The following is a 24,058-nucleotide window of genomic DNA, read 5'->3' as shown; positions in this document are numbered from 1 at the left end:
GGAAAAGAATATAGTATAAATAACAAATTACTGGATAAATCGAGTAGTTTGAGTGCAATTGAACAGTACGCATATCGAATCACAGTAATGTATATGTATCCAAATAGAAAGAATGAAAGAGAAGGATTAGAAACAAACAAACAAAAAAAAAGAGAATTGAATGTGATTCGCTTGATGTGTCGTTGTGTGTGTGTTATTCGGTATGATCACGTTTCGTTCGTAATCAAGCATTGCGCGGATTGTAGTAAGAGAAGCGCTCGATCATTTGGTATATGTAAATGGCCATTTACATGTGTATTCGGTGATGACAAAACCATTTGCCCTTCATAAGAACGAACTGTTGCTTTGCTTGCACACATACACACATCAACTAATGGCAGAACGGTGTGTTTCGGCCACGGCGCTATTCCTTCACATGCGAGAGAATAATACACGACATTACAATACATCGAACTAAAGCAGCCAAACACAAATACACCGACATCGGAGAGCATCAGAACACGTATCGTAACGTTTGCTTGTGTGTATGTGTGAATATACACACTCAGTCATCGCGTATTGTGCTGTATGTGGGTATTTGTGATTTTTATCTCTGTATCGCCTGCTTCACAATACACAAGCGACGACGACAACAGCGGTGGCGGCAACAGCGACAACAACAACACCAAAAAGAATGAACGAAAGAGACTCACAAATATCGTTTCATGTTGTTGAGTTTGAGGTGAGTGCTAGCGCAATGAACAACACATTCGGTTGTGTTTAGTGCTTGTTTCAGGAAGAAGACCATTTTTTTAGAGTAAAAAACAAAAACACACATTTTTCGTTTCATTCAATTTCACACACAAGTTTAAAATTCCATTTTGCTCGAGAATTAATATTCACACATAAAACAAAGTTTTAGTCCGACTGCCGAAAATTATAATAATTTTGTTGTTGATATATTTTAAATACATACAAAACAGTATATATATATTTTAAATATTATTTGTCACGGTGTGCCTTGTTGTTGATTTTTTTTTCTTCATACGGATATTGTTGTTGTCGTCGTCATCGTCCGCAACTTTTTCGTTTTCGGGGCCTGTTGCTCATATTCAAAAAGAAATTCTCACCATAAAACTGACGATATTCCATTGGTCTGGCCGAGGTCTTGTGCATATTTCATCCAAAACTGTTGCATATATAATATTTAAAAAAAAAAGAGATTAACGAATTACAAATGTGAGTGAATTTATTTCATTTTTTTGTTCGCGGGATTTCAATGATTTTGTTTTAAGACGGTCATCGAAAATGACCGAAATCAAGGAAGAATTTTTTACAATACAATATACTTCGATTCGTCATTGGCAATGATATACACGTGAATGGATTACTTCGAATGTGCTGTAAACAAAAAAATAATAAGTGTTCTTTTATGACAATAAACAATAACACAAAACCACGCGACATTAAAAGAAACAAATAGCGACTTTATCGTAATCACATTAGATCGAACAGTTTTTGTTTTATTAAACACATATCGATTCATTGAAAAGTTTTATTTTCTTCGTTTGGTGTATCTCTAGTGTAGTTTTTAGTGTGATAAACGAAGGACTAAAACAGAAAAAAAAACACAACATTGTTGATGTTGCAACTGATCAAATAAAAGGTGAATTAAACAGTAACAGCAGCAACGGCAACAGTGTGAAATATTTTGTACTGTATATGGATGATTGTTGTTGCCTTCAGAAACGACGCGCATCACGAAATCTTGAATGTAAGTGTGACTTTTCACAGAAATGATAAATTTTGCGAGAAAAAAATAATAATAAAAAAACATAAATTAAACCTTAATGCCGTCACAAATGAAAAAGAGATCCCTTCGTGCATTTGTGCTGCAACAAAACAAATAGAAGGCGCATTTCATGAAGGCACATCTCGTATATTTATACAACGTTTGGCAAACTCTGCAACCCCACGAAAATTGTATAAATCTCAACATGATGTGTCACTAATTTCAAATTGTACTATGACAAATATCTCGGTAGCATTTGTGCGTGTACAAAAGAGATGGTACCTTCATTCAATGTGTAAATGGGAAAATAAAGGTGCTTGATTTTCATAGCAATGCGAATGTTTGAAAACATGTGTCCGATTTATTCACATCTGTTTGTGTACGAAAAAGTCTCTTTTCTTAAAAGAATTATTTCGTGCTGTGTATGAATGTCATTTGACTGGTTTCAATAAGCCGACCGAATTTGGCAAATCAACCATTACATTTTGGCGAGTGAAATCGAATTTTTGTTGTTTTGCACTATGCACATACACATGCAGACCGCAGTTTTTTTTTGTCGTTCACTTAGATAATCTTGGGATTTGGTTTTTGGAACGTCAAAAGGCGTCAGCAAGTAGATAAAGTATTAAATGATATCAGCGAATAATAATGTTGTTTTTTTTTGTCATTCGACAATTTCCTTATTCACTTCATTCTATTTCGTATCTCATTTCCAGATTGCCATTTTTTTCGCAAATTTTCGTTTTTATTTAAGCGTAACGAAATGTCGAAAAATTCTTATAGTATAAGAAACAATTCGTTTCATTTACAAATTTAAAATAAATTCTTGGCTAAAGTTGTTAATTGTTAAGTTCAAATTGACAAAATTTATAATGGTTTCTATTCCGGTCGTCTTCATTGTGCTGTTCATCACAGAAATCTATCTGTTCTCTTTTCTCGTTTTGTTAAAAGAACGCTGCGATATTTGTTAGTGCAGTTTCTGTAATTAAAGGCCGAAAGAAAGCCCATTTTCCGTATAGTTACAGTTTGCCAGTTTTAACCATTCATCAACGGGCACATATGTGCTGCTGTTTGTATATACAAAAAGAGCCAACGAACGAGAGACAGAAAATGTGTCTATATGCGTGTGTGTGAGAGAGAAAGAAAATGGTTTTGCATTGTTGTATTTGGTTTAAAATTGGCAATTATTATATTGTGAGCAGATGTGTCCATTAGTACGTGCTACATTTTGCTTTAGCGCAAAATGAATATTTTTTTTCCTCAAAATTCTCGTTCGCTCTAAATTTCCAAATCGACTCACTCATTTCTTTTGTATTGTCTCGTCAATTTTTTTCTTCTTCTTCGACTCATTGGCGAATGTGCGTGGCGTTGTTGGTTCACATCATGTGTTGTTGGTGGTTTATTGGTTGTTGGTGCTGTTTGCTGCCGTCGCCTAACACTCGATTATGTATCGGAATAGTTTTATGAAACGTGCGGGGGCTAATTTCATGTCAAAAAATCTTGATGCTTTCTTCTCAAATCTTATGACAGGCCCGCCATCAACATTTGCGTGCACTGTAGACCCAATTTTTTTATGTTGTTCGTTAACGAAAAGTGAAACATCGATCTTTTTTTCTTCATCTTTACATGTCGAACACAGAATAAAACATGAACAAAATTTGAAATGATTTTTATATATGCGCGTGGTAAATACACCATTAACAACAACACTACCAGTTACAGCAGCAGCAACAGCAGTAACAACAAACGACACAACAGCGAAACAGCCAACATTGTGACAGCAAACGAGATGTTTATATGAACGAAAGTGAGAAAAAATGCGGTCAATAAAAATTTAGTTCACAAACTCAATTTTACCGAGATGCAACAGCACAATTGCGAACAACACAACAGCGCAACGCTCTTCGCTTCCAATTATTTTCATCTATTTATCTCTCTCTTTCTTTCTCAATCATTCATGCAATGAACAGAACACAAAAGCACAACACGACATCTAATTTTGAAAACAAAAAAAAAAAGAAGAAAAACTATATGCGCGATCGGCTTTGGTGTTGGCGATGTTCCGTTTTTTTATTAATGTTTCTTTGATCTGTGAAGCATCACAACCAACGAACAATAATGCAATTGTTTTTTGTTTGTTTCGTCAACGGGATTTATAAAATAAAATCAAAGATCTGCTAACGCTGTTCCAAATTATTGTCCAAAAGAGAAAAATAATATGACTGTGCAGCATACGAACAGCAGCATCAATAGCAGAAAACTATGCAAATCGCTAGTGGCATCCCATTTGAAAAGCGCATGCATATTCCTTCCTTTTCTTTATATATGAAAGTACATCAAATTTATAGGCAAGCGTCGGTTTGTTGTGTCTAAAAATGTCACATCAAAACATATTTCGTTGTGCGTCGCCTCTCGTATGTCGCTGGTTTGCCATAATAACGTCGGTGTACTTGTTCATAATCATTAAAATATTTGTTTTTAATTTCACTTTTCTGCATGTCAAACGCGGCCAAATCATTCAGTCGTTTGACTTTTATTATGTGGAGTTTGATCGCACTCATATCTTTGTCGTGTTGCACTGTTTGTGGGCGGCTCACATTCAATTTGCCAGTTTCATTCCAATGACCATTTCAGTACAGACACTGTATACACTTTGAATTTGCAAACCATTTTTAACACACACACGCGCGCGCGCACACACAGACACATAAGTATATAAATATACATAAATTATCCAATGATGATTTCACAAAATTCAATCGAATCATTTCGAACGGCTAATAAATTGTTTATTTGCAAAAAATTTTGTTATAAAAGAGAAACAAAAAAATAATAATAGAGAATCCATTTGCTATTTATTTGTAAGCCCACACACGTTCATGCGTTCCATATTATCCATATTAAAGAAAAAGGCGATTGTCAATAAATAAACTGGTTCAATTGGTGTTTTGTGAATTTGAGTCACATAAATATGGAGTGAATTTTATTAGCATTAGCTCCGTAGTGCACCGATTGAAATAGAGTAGTTTATTACAACGTAACTGTCATCATAATTTCAAAACATACCAATATTTTACTCCCAATTGAATGGTGAATGCTTCCGCTTCTTTTTAACATGGCATCCATTAGAATGCGCAATTTGTGGGTGTGTAAGTAGATTTTGATTCTAATTGTTGTTGTTGTTGTTGTTGAATTGGCTCAAAGAAATAGTTTGCGTGCAGTCAACGCTGTTCGCATCGATTGCGTGTTGCATGTTTTTTCCGCTTCTTCGGCGAGCAAAATAGATAGAGAAAGGAGGAGAGAGAGATGTACGTGTGTCGATCAAGATCGGCCAACAAATGAAACCGATTGTGTTCGGTTAACATTGAGGAAATGTCAAGGTCTTTTGCTATCGCGTTTCTGTGTTTCGCTTGTCAAACATATAAGAAATGCCGTCATATATCTTTGCGATCTGATGTAAGATCATGTTGTCACAGTCGTCCGCTAAACAAGTACGGTCGGATTGTGTATAATAGAAACCAACAAAAACGAAAACAAAACAAAACAAAATTCACAAGATCGCACATACGATGCGACGGCCAACACATTGCACATTGAATTTGAATTTAAAGTCTATGTGTGCCTTGTTTTTTTCTTCGTTTGTGCCTGCAAACACATTCCACCTTTGATAATGAGAAAAATAAATCATATAAATTCAATGGAACCGAACCGTTAGAGCCGCACTCAAATGTATGGAATTCTTTTGTTAATTCCATTTTAATTGCTTTAGCAGTTTTTTTTTATGTTAACAGCGAAAGAGAATATAGCTCGTAACATCGATTGAGAGAAAAAATCTCGCATTACACATACATACAAACATATGCAAACGATCCTCATAAATGAAAAAAGAGAAAGAGAGAAAAAGAAAACATGATTCATAACTGAAGGAATTTAACATGATTGCCTAACCGCATGCTTTTGTTTGCATTCAAATAATGCCACGAAAATGTAATGCTGCTGATGCTGCCATCGATGTGTGTACAGTTTTTCCAGAAGTCACAGTAAAAGATCAACGGCAGCTAGAGAAAAGAAACAGTATAAAAGAGTCAGGCGATTCACCTCATTTCCATTGGGCCTGTACAAATAATAATATCATCGACGTTCGGTGAGCCGAGATAACAAATACAAATGTGGGAGTTTTTGTTTTATCATCTTTTCAAGGCGTGCTCGCGCTTACACATTCTTCGCAGAAAAAAGAAATATTCTCAGTTTTTCTCTCCTTTTCGCCTCTCTGTCTTCCTAATCGTCTCTATCTCTGTTTACATTCTCCAGCGAAATGTTAAAATGTTAATGTTCAGTTTCTTTAACGGCCGCACGAGGTGAATTCATCCATTTAAATGGAATTCTCCGTGTTCTCTGTAATGTGATATCGAAAAATTTATAATTTTAATAATAATCCGGCGTCCATGGTTTACTCTCCACTCTCTGCGCTAATACTAATGCTTAAAAGTGGGTAAATGATTTTGCATTATCAGCATGAATTGTAATAGCACGATGTCGGCACGATCGGACGATGCAGCGTGAACAATTGTTTTGCCGTTTCTTTTTCGCGCTAATACACAGATCTGTTTGTTTGTTATTTTTTGATTGCACTTTTTTCACCACTATTCTTAGAACATTTTGCCATGAAATATGATTTGTTTGCTGAAAAACGAATGGGCGAAATTGCATCAATTTACAAACAGTGTGTTTTAGTGTTTGTTCTCATTTCCTTTATTCAAATTCATTTTAACGTTGAAAATAGGTTTTAACGCAATTTCGTTTGTTTCGTATATGAAAGAGAAAAAAACCGTTTGAATCGCAATATTATCAATTTATCGACGAATTAAAGCCTCTTGACAAACATAAAGACATTTTAAGAAGAAACCGAAGTAGGATGCTTAAACAAATTAACGCGGACGTACTTTTGATCAAATTTATTCCGTTGGCTGTGGAATTTAAAATCATTTTGAGAGGCGATGCACACTTGAAATGACGATGATGTTCAGCTGAATTGAAAATCGCTTCATGATTTCGATACAACGTGGCACTTATGATTCATCGCCAAGAAAAATGAGTGGTTTTTGTTACTCTCTCTCTCTCTCTCTCTCTCTCTCTCTCTCTCTCTCTCTCTCTCTCTCTCTCTATTATTCTATTGATGACTTAACTAATAAGCAAACACTCAACATTTCTGTTTATGGGGAATTTATCATTGGGCGACACTTGATGCCATGAAATGAAAACAAAATGACAACGAAAAACAAGATTGAATGCGTTGAGATGGTGCTCTCTAATTGGTTTCAGAGTAAAACACAAAAACATTCATACCTTAATCTATTACCCATTTGAAAAGAGCTAAAAAAACCATTGGATTTTATTTTTATTTTGAATGACATTTCTAATCATACTATAAATAATTTCTGTTCGATGTTTTAACCGCACATTTTGATGACGCATATTCTTCAGTCTATGGGCATTCGGAATGGCTTATCGAAGATCATATTGCTTTCGAAATAGAGTAAAGTGGATGTGCTCGGGCACATAATCAGAATGGCCTTGTTAACAACATGTTCAATTGAAAACAGTTGAAAGAAATTGAATTTAATAACAAAAAAACGTACACAAATAAAATCAAATTTGATTTCTGTTCCATTTCAATCAATTGCTTTTTAATTGATGTTTAATATATGGAGGGGGCGAGTCAACTGCTGTTGACGACAATTTACACATGCAGATTATAAAAGTGACATCAATTCTCTCTGTCAACACACACAGAAATTACCATTTAAAATGCTCTTTAAGTCAATCGTTAATTTTATATGTTTAAATGGGTTTTAAATTAAGTAATTCACGTCCATCACTACAGTCGGGCAACAGCAACAACTAAAACAAGAAAAAATCGTTTGTTTTTCGGTTAGACCGGCTCCGTTCCAAACCCGTACATCTATACCCAAGCTAAATCATTTAACTATTTCAATGGATTGCTTTTTCTTTCATTTATTTTCAAAGTGTACTTTATAACAATTACATTTAAAATCGAATTTTGAAGTAATAAAACCGTCATGTCCAATCGATTTATATATTCATTTTGTGGAGCGGTATTGTTTGTAAAATGTCGACGTGTATCGATTTCCCAATGAAATATCCACAAAAAAACAACAACAAAGAATATGTGCGCACTATTGTTATTCAGCCAGCAATTGCATATCAAGTCAACTGAGTTGCAAAGTGAATCGAATTTGGTTTATTCAGTATGGTCAATGTATGTAACTTTTGATATGAACTTTCATTCATATATCGGGCTCGGGGATTTTCCTTGTTGTGTTTTTGGAACGTGTTACGTTTCTCAAAGTGAGTCAACGGAAGCGCACTACAGGAATGCATTGAAGACAGACAGACATAGGCAAACATAAATGAAAAATCACAACGAAACATGAACAACAACAATTCGAAATGAGCGCACAATTTTGTTGCACATTACTGCATATTTATCTGTAGCCGTGTCGACACATTTTATTAATAGACATCGAATGCGATAGCAATCATGATGTTTCTCGCTTTCAGCATTGGTAAATGAATAGATATCTGAGATATCTGGTGAGTGCATTTCCCTACGTAGGAAATAAAATTGAACTAACGACAGGAAATATCTTTTGATATCAATAACGTTTATTTGTGTTTGTGTATATTTTATTTTCTTTTTTTTGAAACCCATTAAAAGATGCCTTTGGCACGCGATGCTTCTTGCTCTCCTTATCATCCACTTCTCTTGATATTTTCTTCTGCATCTCTTTCTCTAGCCACGATGCGTCTTTTTAATGTTTTTCGATAAATTGCATAATTGGCCAATGAGTAAGCAATCGTAAAGATTGTGCACGTCGACTTATATCAAACGCATTCACAGAGCTCATCAATTTAAACAGAAAGATCCAATATGAAAAAATTCAATCGGAGTCTCCTTTTACGCTCCTTTTTTTCCTGTTTGCAACAATCATGCCTTCTTCTGGGCGTTCACGAGCGCGCAAGTAATTGGAAGTGAAAATTACCGTATAACATTGATTGCATGAGATGAAGACGAACAGACGCACATTCGAACGAGAAAGGAATTTCACACGATTCCGTTTAAAGAGCGGGTGAATTGTGTTTTTTTTCTTCTTTTTTCTTCTTCCTCTTCTTATATGCTGTACACGGAGAACGTATAAATTCCGTGTGGAATACGCAAAAAAAAAATCAGAAAAAGTGCAGCGTACGCGCGTCAAGAATTCTTTTCTCTATATGCCACACGCACACAGCAGACGGAGAGCGAAAACAACAGTCGATCAGAGACAGAAATGGTGAAAAAAGCGAATTATTCAGTTAACAAGAAGGTTTTGAACAATCAGGCCATTTGAAATGGGTATGTGTGCAAATATTCAATTCAATGTGCGTACATACTTTATTTTCTGCATTGTTTTTCATTCAATTTTCTACATATATTTCAATTTGTGCGTGAACTTGTTCAAACAAAAACGACCACAACAACAACAGCGAAACAACAAAGTTGTGCGTTTCCATTCGTTTGCATTCTTTCCGCATTCATTCGCAATTTACCAAATGCATACGCTGGAAAGACGAACATGGTTAATTTGTGACCGTTATAGATGCCACATTGAATAGCGCCATAAATGTGTTCAAATTGAAATTTTAAAACGAAAATGAATGCATCTCGCATAATATGACTGAATCCCGAATTCATCACCACAAACTTTGTTAATTTTTCATTGTTCATTTTTGGTAAAATATTTAATGAATTCATAGTAATTTTTGGTTCAGCATTTAAAATTACACCACATCTGTTCAATGGCAGCAGTGAATTGGTCACGATTTGATTTTTCAACGTATGCGGATGCTGTGTTTTTGTTGTTGTTGTCACGCTGATTGATCGTATGGCAGATCGAATATATTTTTCCATTAACAGTTCGATTCCGATGGTATATTTCTTTTCGTTTTATATCTTATGCATACCTATTTGCCGCACACCATTATTTTTCTTTCTCAAGATATTTTTCTTAATTTAATATTCAGCACGACGCCGATTACTGTGGTCGAAGAGGCCAAGAGAAAAATGAAAAATAAAAGAAGGCACGCAGCGCAAGCAAAAAGAAAAGAGCCAAGAGACATTTTTTTTAATGCCATTTGCTTTATAACTGTAGAGGTTGTATTTGCGCTCGCGCGGTCGAACATGCGTTGGCCACAAACACATATCGGTGTGCACACGGTGTAAATGCAACAACATCAAATATGACTCAACAGCCAGAGAGTGTGATCGATTTGATGTTCGAGTGAAAGAGAATGAGCTGAACGCTTATTATTTATGTGATAGTCAATTTTATTATTTTATAATCAACAAACTCATGAAAATGCTATCAACACCATTTTTTCCCGTCTTCATTAATTTGTAATACAAATTCACTGCGTGAATGTGTGTGTGTTTCTATCTAAATTTGTTATATTTTTTACAATTGTATTTTCACTCAATGGGATTACTGGTTTATTTTTCATCGCTCTTCAATTGGCTGTACTCATTCATTGAAAAAGTTTATGAAAAATAAAAAACACATACAATTTATGCATTTTTCTGTGTGTTGCGACTCATCGTCAATTTCGTTTTCAATTTGTGTATGCGTGCGAGTGAGTGTGCGCGCGCGTGGTTAAACGCGCTTCTCTTATTCTTTTTGCCACTTTAAACCAGTCAATTTCAAGTAATATTCATAATTTACTTATTACATTGAAATTGCCAACAACAGAGTACAAATGACGTAAAACAACACTTTCTGGACCGTGATGCTTGTGGTGGATTTTTATTTTGTTTGAATTTGCAATATGATAGTGACGAGGTCATCGCCATCATTTGCATTCAAATGCATTGAAAATTTGCTTCGAGTCATTCGCTGACTAGTTCGCTGATCTCATTGAAAGAATTTATGCACATTTAGTTAGCGTACAAGTTGTAAGTGTAAATAGAAACATACACAACTAGTTAGCATAATAATACAAATGCATTTAAAGTGTTCATTTGTTTGGGACGAACCAAATGTAAATAAATCGTTTGATTTGATCAATGTGACAAACGAAGCACTATAAACCATTTCTTATCAAAATAGGAAAAAAATGCGTGTTTTTTCATGATTCGATAGTAAAACAAACTTTATGGCCGTCATTATAATTTGATAGCGTTTGGCCACGTAATCGACAACATCATTGCACATTCTTTTGTTGATTCGAAGCAATTCGATTGGATGACGAACAAATATAAATGAAATATGATGTCATCACTAAAAATCTTATTTATTCGATCTATTGAAATGTTGCGTTTTAATTTTCATTGATTCAAACGTCAATTCGATTATTTAATTTTTAACGACCAAAAATAGAAAATGTATTCTTTGGAATACTTTCAACTTTTCCAAACAATATGCATGTGTCTTGTTGTTTTGTTCGTTAAGATCGTCCATTCTTCTTTCATTTCTATCGTGCTGCATCAGCACGATGTCATAAGTTAATTATCGTCTTCTCATTTATATATGTTACGAAACAGAAACGCACAATCATACATTCAACTTAAATCAGAAGCTATTTAGCATATAGTCATTAAAAAAAGATGCCATTTCATTTTCAATTCCATTTCACTTCGGCGATTATAAGCCGACTTCAATGCAATCATAGAATTTATTGTGTAATTCTATTTCTCTCGAATCAGAGAGAATTAATGTTGCGTGCGCGGTGCGCATTCTTCAAAAACATCCGCTATGACAACGGATATGCGGGTTTCGTGCACTTTGCTCATATATTCAAATTTTGATTCACTGAATTTGCAAATGTAAAACTCTTCTTAACTGAATTACCATTAGCATTGAGTTATCATCGCATGTATTATGCGATGATGATGATGATGATGTGCATAATACAAACAAAACAAATATCCATTAGAAGTTACCTCTTATAGTTCCTGCATGTGTAAATGCATTGTGTTTAGTGCACAAACACTATTTTTTTTTTTTATTTAATTTATTAATGTTAATAAATTTGTGAAAATGTGAGGGAGAAAGAAGAGTGAGAAAATGAGGTAGAGACAGAGTGAAAAATATGGATTTTGCCATTTTTGAAGCAATTCTCTTCTGTTGACTTTGTACTGGCACCCATAAAACGCAACCAACGCTGCATGAAAAGCGTTGTAAATTTTGCGCGTTGTTTCACAACTGTAAATTCGCTGTCTCGAGCTTTTCATAATTAAATGCCATATTTACAATGCAGAACGGCAGAGATGAAAAAATGCATTTGTATCCATATGCCATAAATTTGGACGGTTTTTTTTTCTCTCTTCTTGTTCTTCTTTCGAAATGCCACCATGGAATGTGCTCACGAATTTGATAAAGTTGTTTACTATGTACAAAATATTTTAATCAAATTCTCGAATACAGAGCGAAACAAACGAGAGTTTTTGTTATAAATTTATGCTCACAACGTTTATGTTACAACATTCGATGGTTGGTGAGACGAAAACTATTTTTTTTTACTCTTCCAACTCATAACAAGGATTTTGATATTTCCCAGAATAAAAGAATTATGAACATTTGGGCTGTCCCGAAAATGATGAATTATGATTTTTCATTTGAGTTCTTTTTTTTCGGAATTGCAACACATAACATTTTTATTCGTTGACTTTATTACATTTTATTTATTACCGTGTAAAATAAAACTCGCTCCGGAATTAACGGTTTTGTGCAAGATCTCTTTTTTTTCTCTTGAAAAATAAAACTCGATATTGCCGACTTATGTGGAAAAAAAAAGAATTGTGGCTCGAACGTGAAAGTGTTATTATTCCATAAAACTCCTAACATCTCGATTGCACGTTATTTATGTTGAATCGAATGCATGAATTTAAACCGAAAAAAGGAGAAAAACAGACAAATAAAACTATAGACGATTTCATGTAAGAATCATATGAAACAAAAATCAAAGAGAAAAGTCCTGTCTCTGTATGATCCCAGTGACTGAGATTAAACATGATTGTTTCTGGATTTCTTATTTGACACGTGCAACGGCATTGTTTCGACAGGCGGTACATCAACAACCAGGAAGTGATGAATGCTCATCATTATTACCGAAAAGATCAATATATCTCGTCTTTGTGTTGCATTTAAAGTAAAATCTTTTTCTATCTTTGTCCGTCTCTTTCTCTTCCGACCTTTGATTTTTGGTGAAAATCGCACTTTACTTCGGTCGAACTTTTTTCCCCACTATTTTTAAGCAAGAAAAGAGCAATCAAAATAAAAATAGTTATTTTTCTAATAAAACTTTATGGCTTTTGTCTAAAAATAGTTTAACATTCGTTTCGAATTGTAAAATTTTCACCATATTATCAGATGAAACGAATTGAATTTTTCGAGAACGCTTTACGATATAAATTGTATGAGTATTGATTTTCTTTAAAAACTGTTGCGATTATTCTCAAATTTCCTATTTTTATTCTTATATCTCGAGCAAGTGTTGTATCGTGCCAACGGGGAAAACAAAATAAGGTGCATCAATTAACGTACGGGTTTGTGTTCATCATTTGAATTGGTACGACAAATGTAGACTTCTTTCAAAATGGGTGTCTGTTATGTCTGGATCCACAAAAATTTCATGCGCACGGCAATGCCATTGCGTCGTTATAGATTTTATATTTAAAAAGATCTACGTAAAACAAATGTGACAAAGAAAGACGCACCTTTAGACATTTTTAAATTGCATTCAGAAAGTGCATTTGTTGCGCACATGTGCCATCAAAGAAGAGCGTGTATAAATGTATACATATATATTCATAATAATGGTTTAAAATGGTAATTGAGCGACTGTGATTCGGTTTCATGTTTTCACATTGAATGAAAATAAAAACTGGTAAACAGAACGCACACGCACCGGTGTGTTTATTTTGATCGTTTGTTCTTACATTTCATTCTCGTTTTTTTTTCTCAACAAATTAATTGTGAACATATGTCAAAAGTTTGGGCTCCTCCAAAATATAAACATGCCAATAGCCGGCGGTGTGTTTTTTTGTCTCATTTTCCATTTTTATGGTATTTGTCTCGATATCTGTGCGGGAAGAATCTGTAAATAAACAAAAAACGAGGCGCTAGATGTATTAAGAAGAGGAAGAAAATAAACAGGCGGAACTGATATACACACACGTGTATATCTACACATTTTGATTTCACTTCATTCAAATGAATTTATAAAGTAACACAACAGAAGAAAGGAAAAGAAAAACAACGGCTACACATCAGAATGCAAAAGGCAAAACACCGAAACGCATGTTTCACATTTGGCCTGCGGGTACATTGTACTTCGATTCCATTGATTGAATCGCACATATATAAACATTATACATAAATACACATCGTTGAAAACACCATAAATTGAGTCGGTTCTCTTATTTCGCATTTCATATGTACAACTTCACAGTTCACACTCACTCGATAAATGATTGATTGATTTGATTACGAGCACACACACTCTTTCGTTTTCCGTTCTCTTTTTTCTTGCTGTTTTTCTATTCGTATCGTTGAATTTATTTCCAAAAATACTGGATGCATTATAAATAGAATTGAATTTTGTATTCGCCTTTAATAACAATGTATGCGACAAATGATATGAAATATATTCCGGTATTCACGGATGTCATATTTGAAAATTCTAAATCAATGACGAACGAGTATAAATATTGAAAATTCCAATTTTTGTTATCGCTAAAAAAAGATCGCTGTTATCAATTTGGTAAACGGTTGTAGTAAGACTCACAGAGACATATCGTGACACATTGTAGGGCCGAGAGATTTATGTGTTTGTGACGCAACCCAAAGAATATTTTTGAAAGCAAAAACAACACATACCTGTCACATGACAACGAATGGAAGTTTGAAAATAACATTTGAGGTTATCTTTTAATTCGTTAAAGCGAGAAATATATGTGCGTTAATCCTCGTCTGTATGACGTTTTCAAGAGTGTTGATTAAAAACACTTTAAATTGTGTATTTTTAATCATATTTTTTCGTTCTATTTGTATTTCGTTATTTTCATTTTGCTAATTTTAATGTTTTTGTCATTATCACAGGTATTTACTATACTGAAAGCCGCTTGTAACGAGTAAATGACGACTGATTCGATTGATTTACACCTTTTGGCTGAAGAAAACCGATAAGAAGACAACAAAGAAAAAGAAAGTAAACCGAATCACAGTGTAAAAAGGAGTGGTTAGATCAAGTTTTGAGTTTATTTTTCATTCTGATTGAGTAATAAACACACAGACAACATAGTCATATCGCTACTTATCAATGCCCAGAATCGATGTGAACAATGGTAGTTGTCGGAATGACAAAATTGCAACGAAATCAAGTTTCATTAAAAGTTTGAATGGAATTTTGGAAAATTCATATCAAAATTTTAGCGACATTGAATCATCAACGCAAAGTGGTAAATTTCATTCGCCGAAAGTATTTGCTGCCGATTCAATAACGGTAAATGCACCCGCAAAAGATGTGCTTGGGCCAAAATTCGATATATTCGCGCGAAATTTGAAATCACAAACGATGCCGGCCGAAAGTACAGTATTGACAAAGATCAATGGCACTGCCAATGGTACGGTAAACGGTCATTTAATGAATAGTATAACAAATGGAACGACAAATGGCCAACCAAAGCTACAACCATTATCCGCATGTTATGATCGTTATCCAAAACCCGGTTCATATGGTAGCCTTCAAGTATTTCCAATGAACGGAATCAATTCGGAGATAAACAATGCCAAAGAGAATATTTGTGACGATTTTCGACAACCGCAACTGCAACCGCAACCGCCATCACATCGACACAAAGACGAGCGAAAAACTGATCAAGATGATATTGCAAAATTGGAACAAGATCGACTTGAAGAGATATTAAAAATGTGCGCCGATTTTGAGCGACAAAATCAAAATGTTCAATCATCACCAATTGTACAAAATCGCATCAAAACGAACGGTTCATTGCCGCGTGAAAAGAAATCACCGCTTAGTCCAGAGCATATTGGTGGCACCGCAAATATTTTCTTTCCATCAAGCCCGGGCGAATTTCGGCAAAATAATTCAAATCAACCATCTTCACCTCATACACCACATAAAATAAATACCGGCTATGAAAATGTGAAACTATTTGCGGGCCGAAAAACTGATTTATCATCATCACCATCGTCATCATCTAGTCGATTCAACGAGAGTACACCACAAAAACCACCAATCGATTCATTACATTTGACGAATGGCAATTCAATGAATGGATATGAAAATATGATGTCTCCGTTTAAATCGCCCATTGGTTATGTGCCACAAAGTCCACGTACACGAATTAAAACATGCATTTCACCCAAAAAGGAGATGACATCTACGCCAATTCAACGCAAGACTGATTATGATCTACTGGTTCAATCGTTTGAAGAAAAACTTCGCATGGAAGTTCAACAATTACGCGACAGCAACAATCGTAGCATTGACAATCGAATTAGTCAGAATACATGCCAAATAAACCAAAAATCCGAAACAAATCCATCTGAACCACCACAACCACCACCAAAATCAATACCACAACAACAACAGCATACCCCAACAAAAATATCACAGCTACCAAACTCACATCAATATGTGAATGTAAACCGTTTAACAAATTTACAAGAGGGTATCTATGGATCACTTACCAATAAACATAACCACAAAAGCAACAACCATTCAACTGTAAGCATTAACAAGAATTTAGATGAAAAACAAATTGCTCAATTAAAAAAACAACAAGCCGAAATGGTGAGAAAAGCAAGAGAACTGAAACAACAAATTGCCGAATTGCAGCGACAAGAGGAAGAGGTATTGACAGAGGTAAATTCATGAGGACATAGTTTTTCTTTTTCATTTTTCATCATTTTCTCTAAACAAATCTAATGATATTCTCCGTTCAATTTCAGCTGGATTTGGAAAAGGCACTTGTATCGGCCGAATTACGAACTGAACAATCACAACTTGATGAAATGGATAAAAATATGGCCGCACTACAAACCACCATCCATCGTTCCGAAGCGCAAAGGAATGCAAAACGGGTTTTACAGGAGACACAACAAAATAAATTGAAACAATCAATCGATATGAAACAAAATCAAATCGAAGGGTAAGTACCACATTCCATTTCACCCAGCGTTTTGTCCGTGTTTGAATAATAATTTGTCTTTCTTTCTTTTCAGATTGAAAAAGTTAATCGACGAAAATGAAAGCGAAACCGAACTGAAGGATGAACTGAATGACACCATTGAACTATTAGAAAATGATACAAAAACGTTTGAAGATTTGGAATTTCAGTATTTGGAAGAAGAAACCGATTGGATGGCAAAACGTGAAGAAATGCATATCAATCAAAAGACCTTATCGCGTCAAATAAATGAAAAGCGAAAGCACATACAAGCATTAGAGGCGCAAAGTGTCGAGAATCAGAATGCAGCATGTGCAGACACAAAAAATATACAAAAAGATATTCAATCAATGATAAAAGAGCTTAATAACCATTGCGAAGGATTGAAGACCATTGAAGTTCTGCTGTTTGAATTGTCGGGCGAAAAAAATACACAATCCGATTCAGATGATGATCTTTCGATTGCAATTTTGCCCATCAAACGTCCGCACATGAATGACATTATGTCACAATCATTGTTTGGTTCACAAGAGATTTTTGGCACAAAAAAACCAACGTCAAATGATTTAATGTCGAAAAGTGTGAATGAAAATTTAATCGCAAACAAAATTGAAATGCTATCATTTAATGATGAATCAATGACCAAAGCCAATAATGAAACTGACTATGAAAATTTATGCGATGTGGACAATAATGAGAAAAGAGACAGTATGACATCGTATACATCAAATAAATCATCGAATGAGATGGCAATTCAACAACAAAATGGTAACGGAAATGAATGTATGTCACAGATTGAATGTGAAAAGTCACACGCGTCGATGGTCGATGAAAATTCAACGATGACCAATGGTGATGATGACGAATGTTCAGATCCATTACAAAATCTAAAATACAATCTATCACCACCATTTGAGCATAAAGCATCGAAAAAATTGAACGATTCAAACGGTTCAAAGTCGGCAAATTTAAATTTATCCATTGAAAGTGATGACTTCGAGGTGAATCCACTGGAGAAACGAGTTCCATCACAAGATGATATCGATCGAATCTGTAAGGTTACCACCAACGCACCGATCTCAACGCAAGGCGCCAGTTTTAAAGTGATCGAAAGTATCAAAGAAATCGAACGAAATCGTCAACTATTACTCACTCAACAAGGTAAACACATTCCGATTTTGCTTTTTGTTCACAGCCCATTTACGTTTAATGGGTGTGTGTGAATAAAGAAGAAAAAAAAATTGCAATTATATAAAAAAAATGATGATGGAATTTTCAAAATGTATGTATTTCGATAGGTTCTCATGTAATCGAGCACGAACGACAGAAAATGAGCGAATTGAAGAAAAAAAGCCATGACGAGGCTCGTGCACAATACCTTCAATCGCAAAACCATAACGATGATAGGTAATTGAACTGAAACGACAACATAATTTGCATTTATAACATCTAAAATTATTATAAATAACGTAAAACAAAACCAACATACACCGAAACAAAATAAAAATCAACTGGGTTTGCCCTATCTGACATTTCCGTCATAGCGACAAACGAATAGAACGATATAGAGAAAAAATATACAGAGAGCATGAGAGCGAGAAATGGCAGTGATTCATCCATTCATGTTTCATTATTGATGAATTGCTGTCGAAAACGATCGTATAGCACAAATAAGTAAACAAAACTAATAAAAATATTGCTTTTCATTATGCAATATGGTTTTATCTCTATTCAACAGCTCCGTTACTGATAAAAATCGTCGACGTTTCGAAGAAATTCCATCAAATCGAATCGGACGGGTGCGTTTATCGACAAACCAGTTCGCACACACTCAGCGGCCGATTCAGTTTCGATCTGATCGTACATCGTGTTGTGCACATTTGAACTGGACCCTGTTTCGCACTCTCAATCGACACAAGTACACACGTATACGGTTTTATGTAAATGATGCATCAATTAAGTGCGATTGCGAAGCGACATTCACTTGGCATTTTGTTTGCCCTTTTCATTTATAGTTCAGTACTTAGTATGTTTTATTAGTCATTTGGACGGTGATCACTGGTGTGAAAATTAAACAAGTGTTTTTATTTGATCGAAAGAAAGTAGAAAAAAATTCGTCTGTTTATCTTTTTCTTTGTTACAAAATTTTTAATTCAAACATGAATTCTAAACGAATGAAGTATCTGATTTGTGGGTAATTTCCAGTTTTAAAAGCAATTGTGCAAACATTTTTGTTGTCAGTCAAACATCTTTTGCGCAAAAGTATATTTTGTGTGTATTTATGGGTTTTTTTTTACAAATCGCCCGTACTTTGTTAAATCAATGTTTTCAGGCGTTTCACGAAAACAATTATTCCATTGAGTCTATTCGCCTCTTTTTTTTACAGTTATCGCTATAAAAATGGTTCGTTGGAAAATGTAAACAACATAAAATATGAGCCATACCATAGACCCGAAATGAATGGAAAACCACCAAATAACACAGTTGCTCAGCTCAGAGAAAACATTTACCATAGTCCGGTAAGTATAAGAAAAAATTGTTTGTGCGAAATTCTTAAAAATAGATGTTCCATTGTTATATTAATTCGGTTAAAAAATGGCTTGTCTTCGCCAACAATGTGTCAATGACTTCAATGACAAATCGATGAAATGTGAATATCTTCCAAAAATAGGTGAAACATGTGCAAAAATACATTGTAAACAAATCAATCAAAAGCCAAAATTCATTTTCTGTGTGACGGTTATTAAATGTGAAAAATTATTTCCTGCGTTTTATTTTGTGTGTCGTGTTCAAAAAGAATATCCGATGAAAATCTTTGGCAAATATGTATCAATGTAGCAAAAATGTGTAAGGAATTAAGGTGTTGTTTTTATGGCAACAATCCAGTTAAATAAATCCACATAGTGTAATTTATGAATGAAACATCGATCACACGATGTTAACAGAGCCAATAAGATGTTAAGACAATAAAATAAATTCTTTTCATTTGTTTGAAACATCATTAAACAACTCTAACATCGAACCGTTCATCACATTGTAAACTAGGCGAGAGAGAGGAAAGAAAAAGACGAACACTTTCTTGTTCACGTTAATAAATGCGTGTATTTTGTCAATTTTAGCGTATTTTGTGCATGTGATCATGTCATTTGAGTAGCTACTGATCAAAAGAGCATTTTAAAATGTGTGCTTTTCTGTTTTGTTTCATGTATTCTGACCACTTGCTTTGTTCATATCATCAATGTTTTTGTTTTTCGCAATGATCACGTCTCACACATTTCGGATCGTGTTAATCATCAATTGTGTCTGTCTTTATCTCAATCTCGTTGAGATGAGAGAGAGCCAAATCATAAATTCAGTTTTTTGTTGTTGTTGTTCTTCTGTGTTTCACTTTTGACGATAGAAAAGAATTTAATTTTAAAAATTCCCCGCTAAACGGTTGACAATGAACAAATATCATCTCACATGCGCGCATATTCGAATGAAGATATAAATAATTTGAACAAAAAATCCAACAGACAATACGGATCCTGTGTGCAAAATCTCATCGGGCATGAATGTGGCTTATTTTTCTGTTTTGGTACACATCTTTTATATGCTTTTACTGTTATTGCAAAATCACAACTCAATTTACGGGCGTGCTCCTCATTCCAACTTGGACGAAGAATTTCAGTCCTTTCGCGAGTGTACACACGATCGGAAGTTTCTTCAAGAGAACACTTTGTACTTTGGCTATGCAAACAACTCTTTTTTCATAGAAATTATTAGGGAAGAAAATTACAAAAGCCAAACGCTATTAGTTAGAGTACATTTTGTAAAAAAAAAACACGTTTTTGCAATTAAAATTAATCGTTTATATCGTGTTAAGTACATTAGAAACAGAAGTGCTCAATTGTTTTTGGTGGAATTGAAATAGAAAAAAATCGACAAAAAAATGGCGGTTTGGATGAGATATGCACATCGACGACGTTCAGCGTCAAGAAATAGTCATGATTTTTCAAAGGTAAAAAAAATCCGTTACAAAATTACTGATGATTTCTTTTTTCATTAAATTTGCGTCAAATGCACCGTCAATTTTGATCGGTGTATAGAATAAGTTAAATAAATCCAGATGACAGTACTGCGAAATATTCATTTAAAAAACACACTTGTTACGAATCATTCATTTCCGTTTTGACATTCTTCGATAGAGACCATTATTTATGGGAATTAAATGGCGTCAAACATCGAAAAGAAAACAACAAATGTGCCATAAGTGTTATGAGAGTTGGGAGTCGTTGTCATTTATTATTATTATACCAGAAAACTGGGGAAAAATCCGTAATAAATTGAATTTTTCGAAAAAAAATTAAAAAAAAGAAGAAAAATCAGAGAAAAATCTATTACAGCTAATGGTCATCGATTTATTATGGGTTGTTATATTGCTTTAGTAATTGCTAATAATCGTAACGTGGACATTTAGGATAAAAGTCACGTAAATGAAATTATCACACACACACACAAACTCGAAATTATTATTATTATCAAGTTGAGAAATGATCATTGGATCGCGCGCACGCCCGTCTAGTCAGGCTATTTATAATTTGGAGTCTATGAATCCATCGTCAAGTGAATGATTCGTCAGCTGGTTTTGATGCATGTGACGCATTTTGCTCGTTTGAATTTAAATGCCAAATGGATTTTTTCTTTGTTTACATTCGAATGTCAAAAGACCGAAAATACTCAATATGTTTCAGTATGTGAAAGAACCGAGTGCCAACTGAGATTGCGTGTTCACAATCTCGTCAATACGCACAACAATCAACAAAAGTGATGTGTTGTTTTGTATTTAATCTCAATTTAGTGGCGAGTGCTATTGTTTGTTGTGAACACAAATAGAAAATGGCGTTGACAGCGAGAATTTATGAAATGTTACGATAAATGGATGGCACATGATTGAGATTTGCTATTTTTGCGTTCAACCACTATAATAAGCACATTTTCTTTTATTCTATCTCTTTCACTGTCCAGATATTTTATTGTATCATCAGATTGTCATTGGCCAATTGTTTATGAGTTTCCATTTCCAACAAAATTCTCATCGTGCACATTTTTATTTTCATCTCAATAAAAAAAAAACCATAATTTTTTTCATCATATTCTTTCTAATTCATTCTATTATTAGCGACATTCACATCCAGAATTTGAATACGAACGACCGTTGTCCGAAGTAAATTCAGAAATTAGCTATGATGCATTGTCCGATAAGCAATTTAAATCATCGAATGACATTCGTATGTCAAATCGCATGCAAGTTGATTGTGATGGGAGTGGCGGTAGTCAACGGGGTAGCATGATGTCAAGTGAAAACAGCGAATCGGGACGAATGGTGTCGGGCACAAGACGCAATTTACCAAAACATCAACGACCATTAACACGTTATTTACCCATTATGTCGGCCGATTTGGATCTAAGACTGCATATCGAGAGCGCTGGCCATCAAGTTACACTCTGCCCACACGTTATTATTGATTCATATTCGTGTCGCGGGTATATATTCACAACCATATTTTATTCGTCCACAAAATTCATTTTATCGTTTGTTTTCTTCAATATTTCAGATATCTTCATAAATTGGGCGCGACATTCCATGGCTGGTCAAAGAGGTGGTTTGTTCTCGATCGACAAAAAATGGCTCTCATATATTATTCAGATAAATCAGAACGAAAACCAAGAGGTGGAGCCTATTTTTCGGTTAGTCATTACTTTTTTCGAATTTAAATGCGAAACAATATAATTTTTTGAAAGAAAAAAAAAGAAAACTTTGATTCTAACAAAACTTCATTTCCGCAGACCATTGATGAGGTGTATTTGGATCATTTGAATACATCGAAAAGTGGCCGACCACATTGCACATTCATTGTAAAAACAAAACGACGCAGCTACCACTTACAGGCCGCATCTGATGCAGCTGCACGAATCTGGATTGACGCCATCATCACAGGAGCTCAAGGAAATATCGATTATTAATTCGCATAAATATAAACAATTTGACGTTTTGGCATTGTAACGCCAGTAATAATATATATATTTACATGTAAAAAAATGGGCAGATATACAAACAATCGCACCTTTATTGCTAAAATTATATCCCCAAATGTTGTACTCCATTTTCACAATTTTTATGAGAGTTCTGATTAAATACGAATAATTGTATAGTAGGAGGCCACTTTTGGTTAACCAGATAGAGAATTTAAAAAAAAACTGTATTTTCCCGCATGTGTTTGTAAATATTAGATTGAAAATTTAAATGCCCACTGCGAAAATTGTATCCATCACATCAAAGAAACGAAGGAAAATTCAATCCCTAGTGTTTAGCATTAATTTTAATTAAATTGTTTATATGTTTCTCTCCGGATCGAAATTAAAGTAAACAACGTTCCTAATCCAAAAAATTCGATTTCCACACTGTAATATTTTTTTTTACATAAGAAATCCAAACAAATATTGTGCCTACATTTTTCAATACTTTTTTTTTACTAAAGGACAAAAATATTCTAACACAAGTAATTAAGGAGTTTACAATCGGAAATGCCTTTCAATAAAATGTTCTAATATACGCTCCATGCATATTCATGGCGGTGAAATCAATTCGAATAAAAGAAAACTTGCATCAAGTACTTTTATCGCATGCAATAAATCGAAATATGCAATTTGGAACATGCATCGATTAAAATCAATGACTATAGGAAGAAATCGAACATTTTTAATGAGTTTTTAATAAATAGTTAAATTCATCAGTTTGTCTACCTTAATTGGCACAAAATTGAATGCACCAATGCTTATGATAATAGTCAATTGTGTCCTCATATTTATATGGTATTATTGAACGGTGCATCAAAGAAGTATAATCAAAATAACGGATGATGACATATAAACTTTTAGTTTTATTGCATACAATTAAACAGAGCACATTTCAAATGAATCAACACCATATCGTATAAGTTTTACTTTATTTTATTTTATTTTATTTTATGAATGTAATGGCATTTTTTTTTTTCGAA

General features: G+C 34.2%; 1 protein-coding gene across 1 annotated transcript; it reads left to right on the top strand.

The window, feature by feature from the left end:
* Positions 1-708: 708 nt before the first annotated feature.
* Positions 709-24,053, top strand: LOC116340038 (pleckstrin homology-like domain family B member 1). Its single transcript, XM_031766192.1, has 9 exons — positions 709-1,753; positions 14,926-16,714; positions 16,801-17,000; positions 17,074-18,179; positions 18,317-18,425; positions 19,405-19,537; positions 22,180-22,544; positions 22,616-22,748; positions 22,848-24,053. The coding sequence occupies exons 2-9, from the start codon at positions 15,146-15,148 to the stop codon at positions 23,022-23,024; spliced, it is 3,792 nt and encodes a 1,263-aa protein (XP_031622052.1). The 5' UTR covers positions 709-1,753; positions 14,926-15,145; the 3' UTR covers positions 23,025-24,053.
* The last annotated feature ends 5 nt before the right edge of the window (positions 24,054-24,058 follow it).

Source organism: Contarinia nasturtii, unplaced genomic scaffold (genome assembly GCF_009176525.2).
Source record: "Contarinia nasturtii isolate CC-2019 unplaced genomic scaffold, AAFC_CNas_1.1 Cnas_scaffold_630, whole genome shotgun sequence".
Lineage (NCBI taxonomy): Eukaryota > Metazoa > Arthropoda > Insecta > Diptera > Cecidomyiidae > Contarinia > Contarinia nasturtii.
The sequence above is the reverse complement of the archived record's forward strand: the minus strand, read 5'-3'. Positions and strand labels throughout refer to the sequence as shown.

Excerpts from the sequence above, each read along its gene's own strand:
- LOC116340038 (XM_031766192.1), top strand. The coding sequence starts at position 15,146 with ATGCCCAGAATCGATGTGAACAATGGTAGTTGTCGGAATGACAAAATT. Across the intron at positions 16,715-16,800 it reads AGGAAGAGGTATTGACAGAG|CTGGATTTGGAAAAGGCACT; the intron begins GTAAATTCATGA and ends GTTCAATTTCAG. Across the intron at positions 17,001-17,073 it reads AAACAAAATCAAATCGAAGG|ATTGAAAAAGTTAATCGACG; the intron begins GTAAGTACCACA and ends CTTTCTTTTCAG.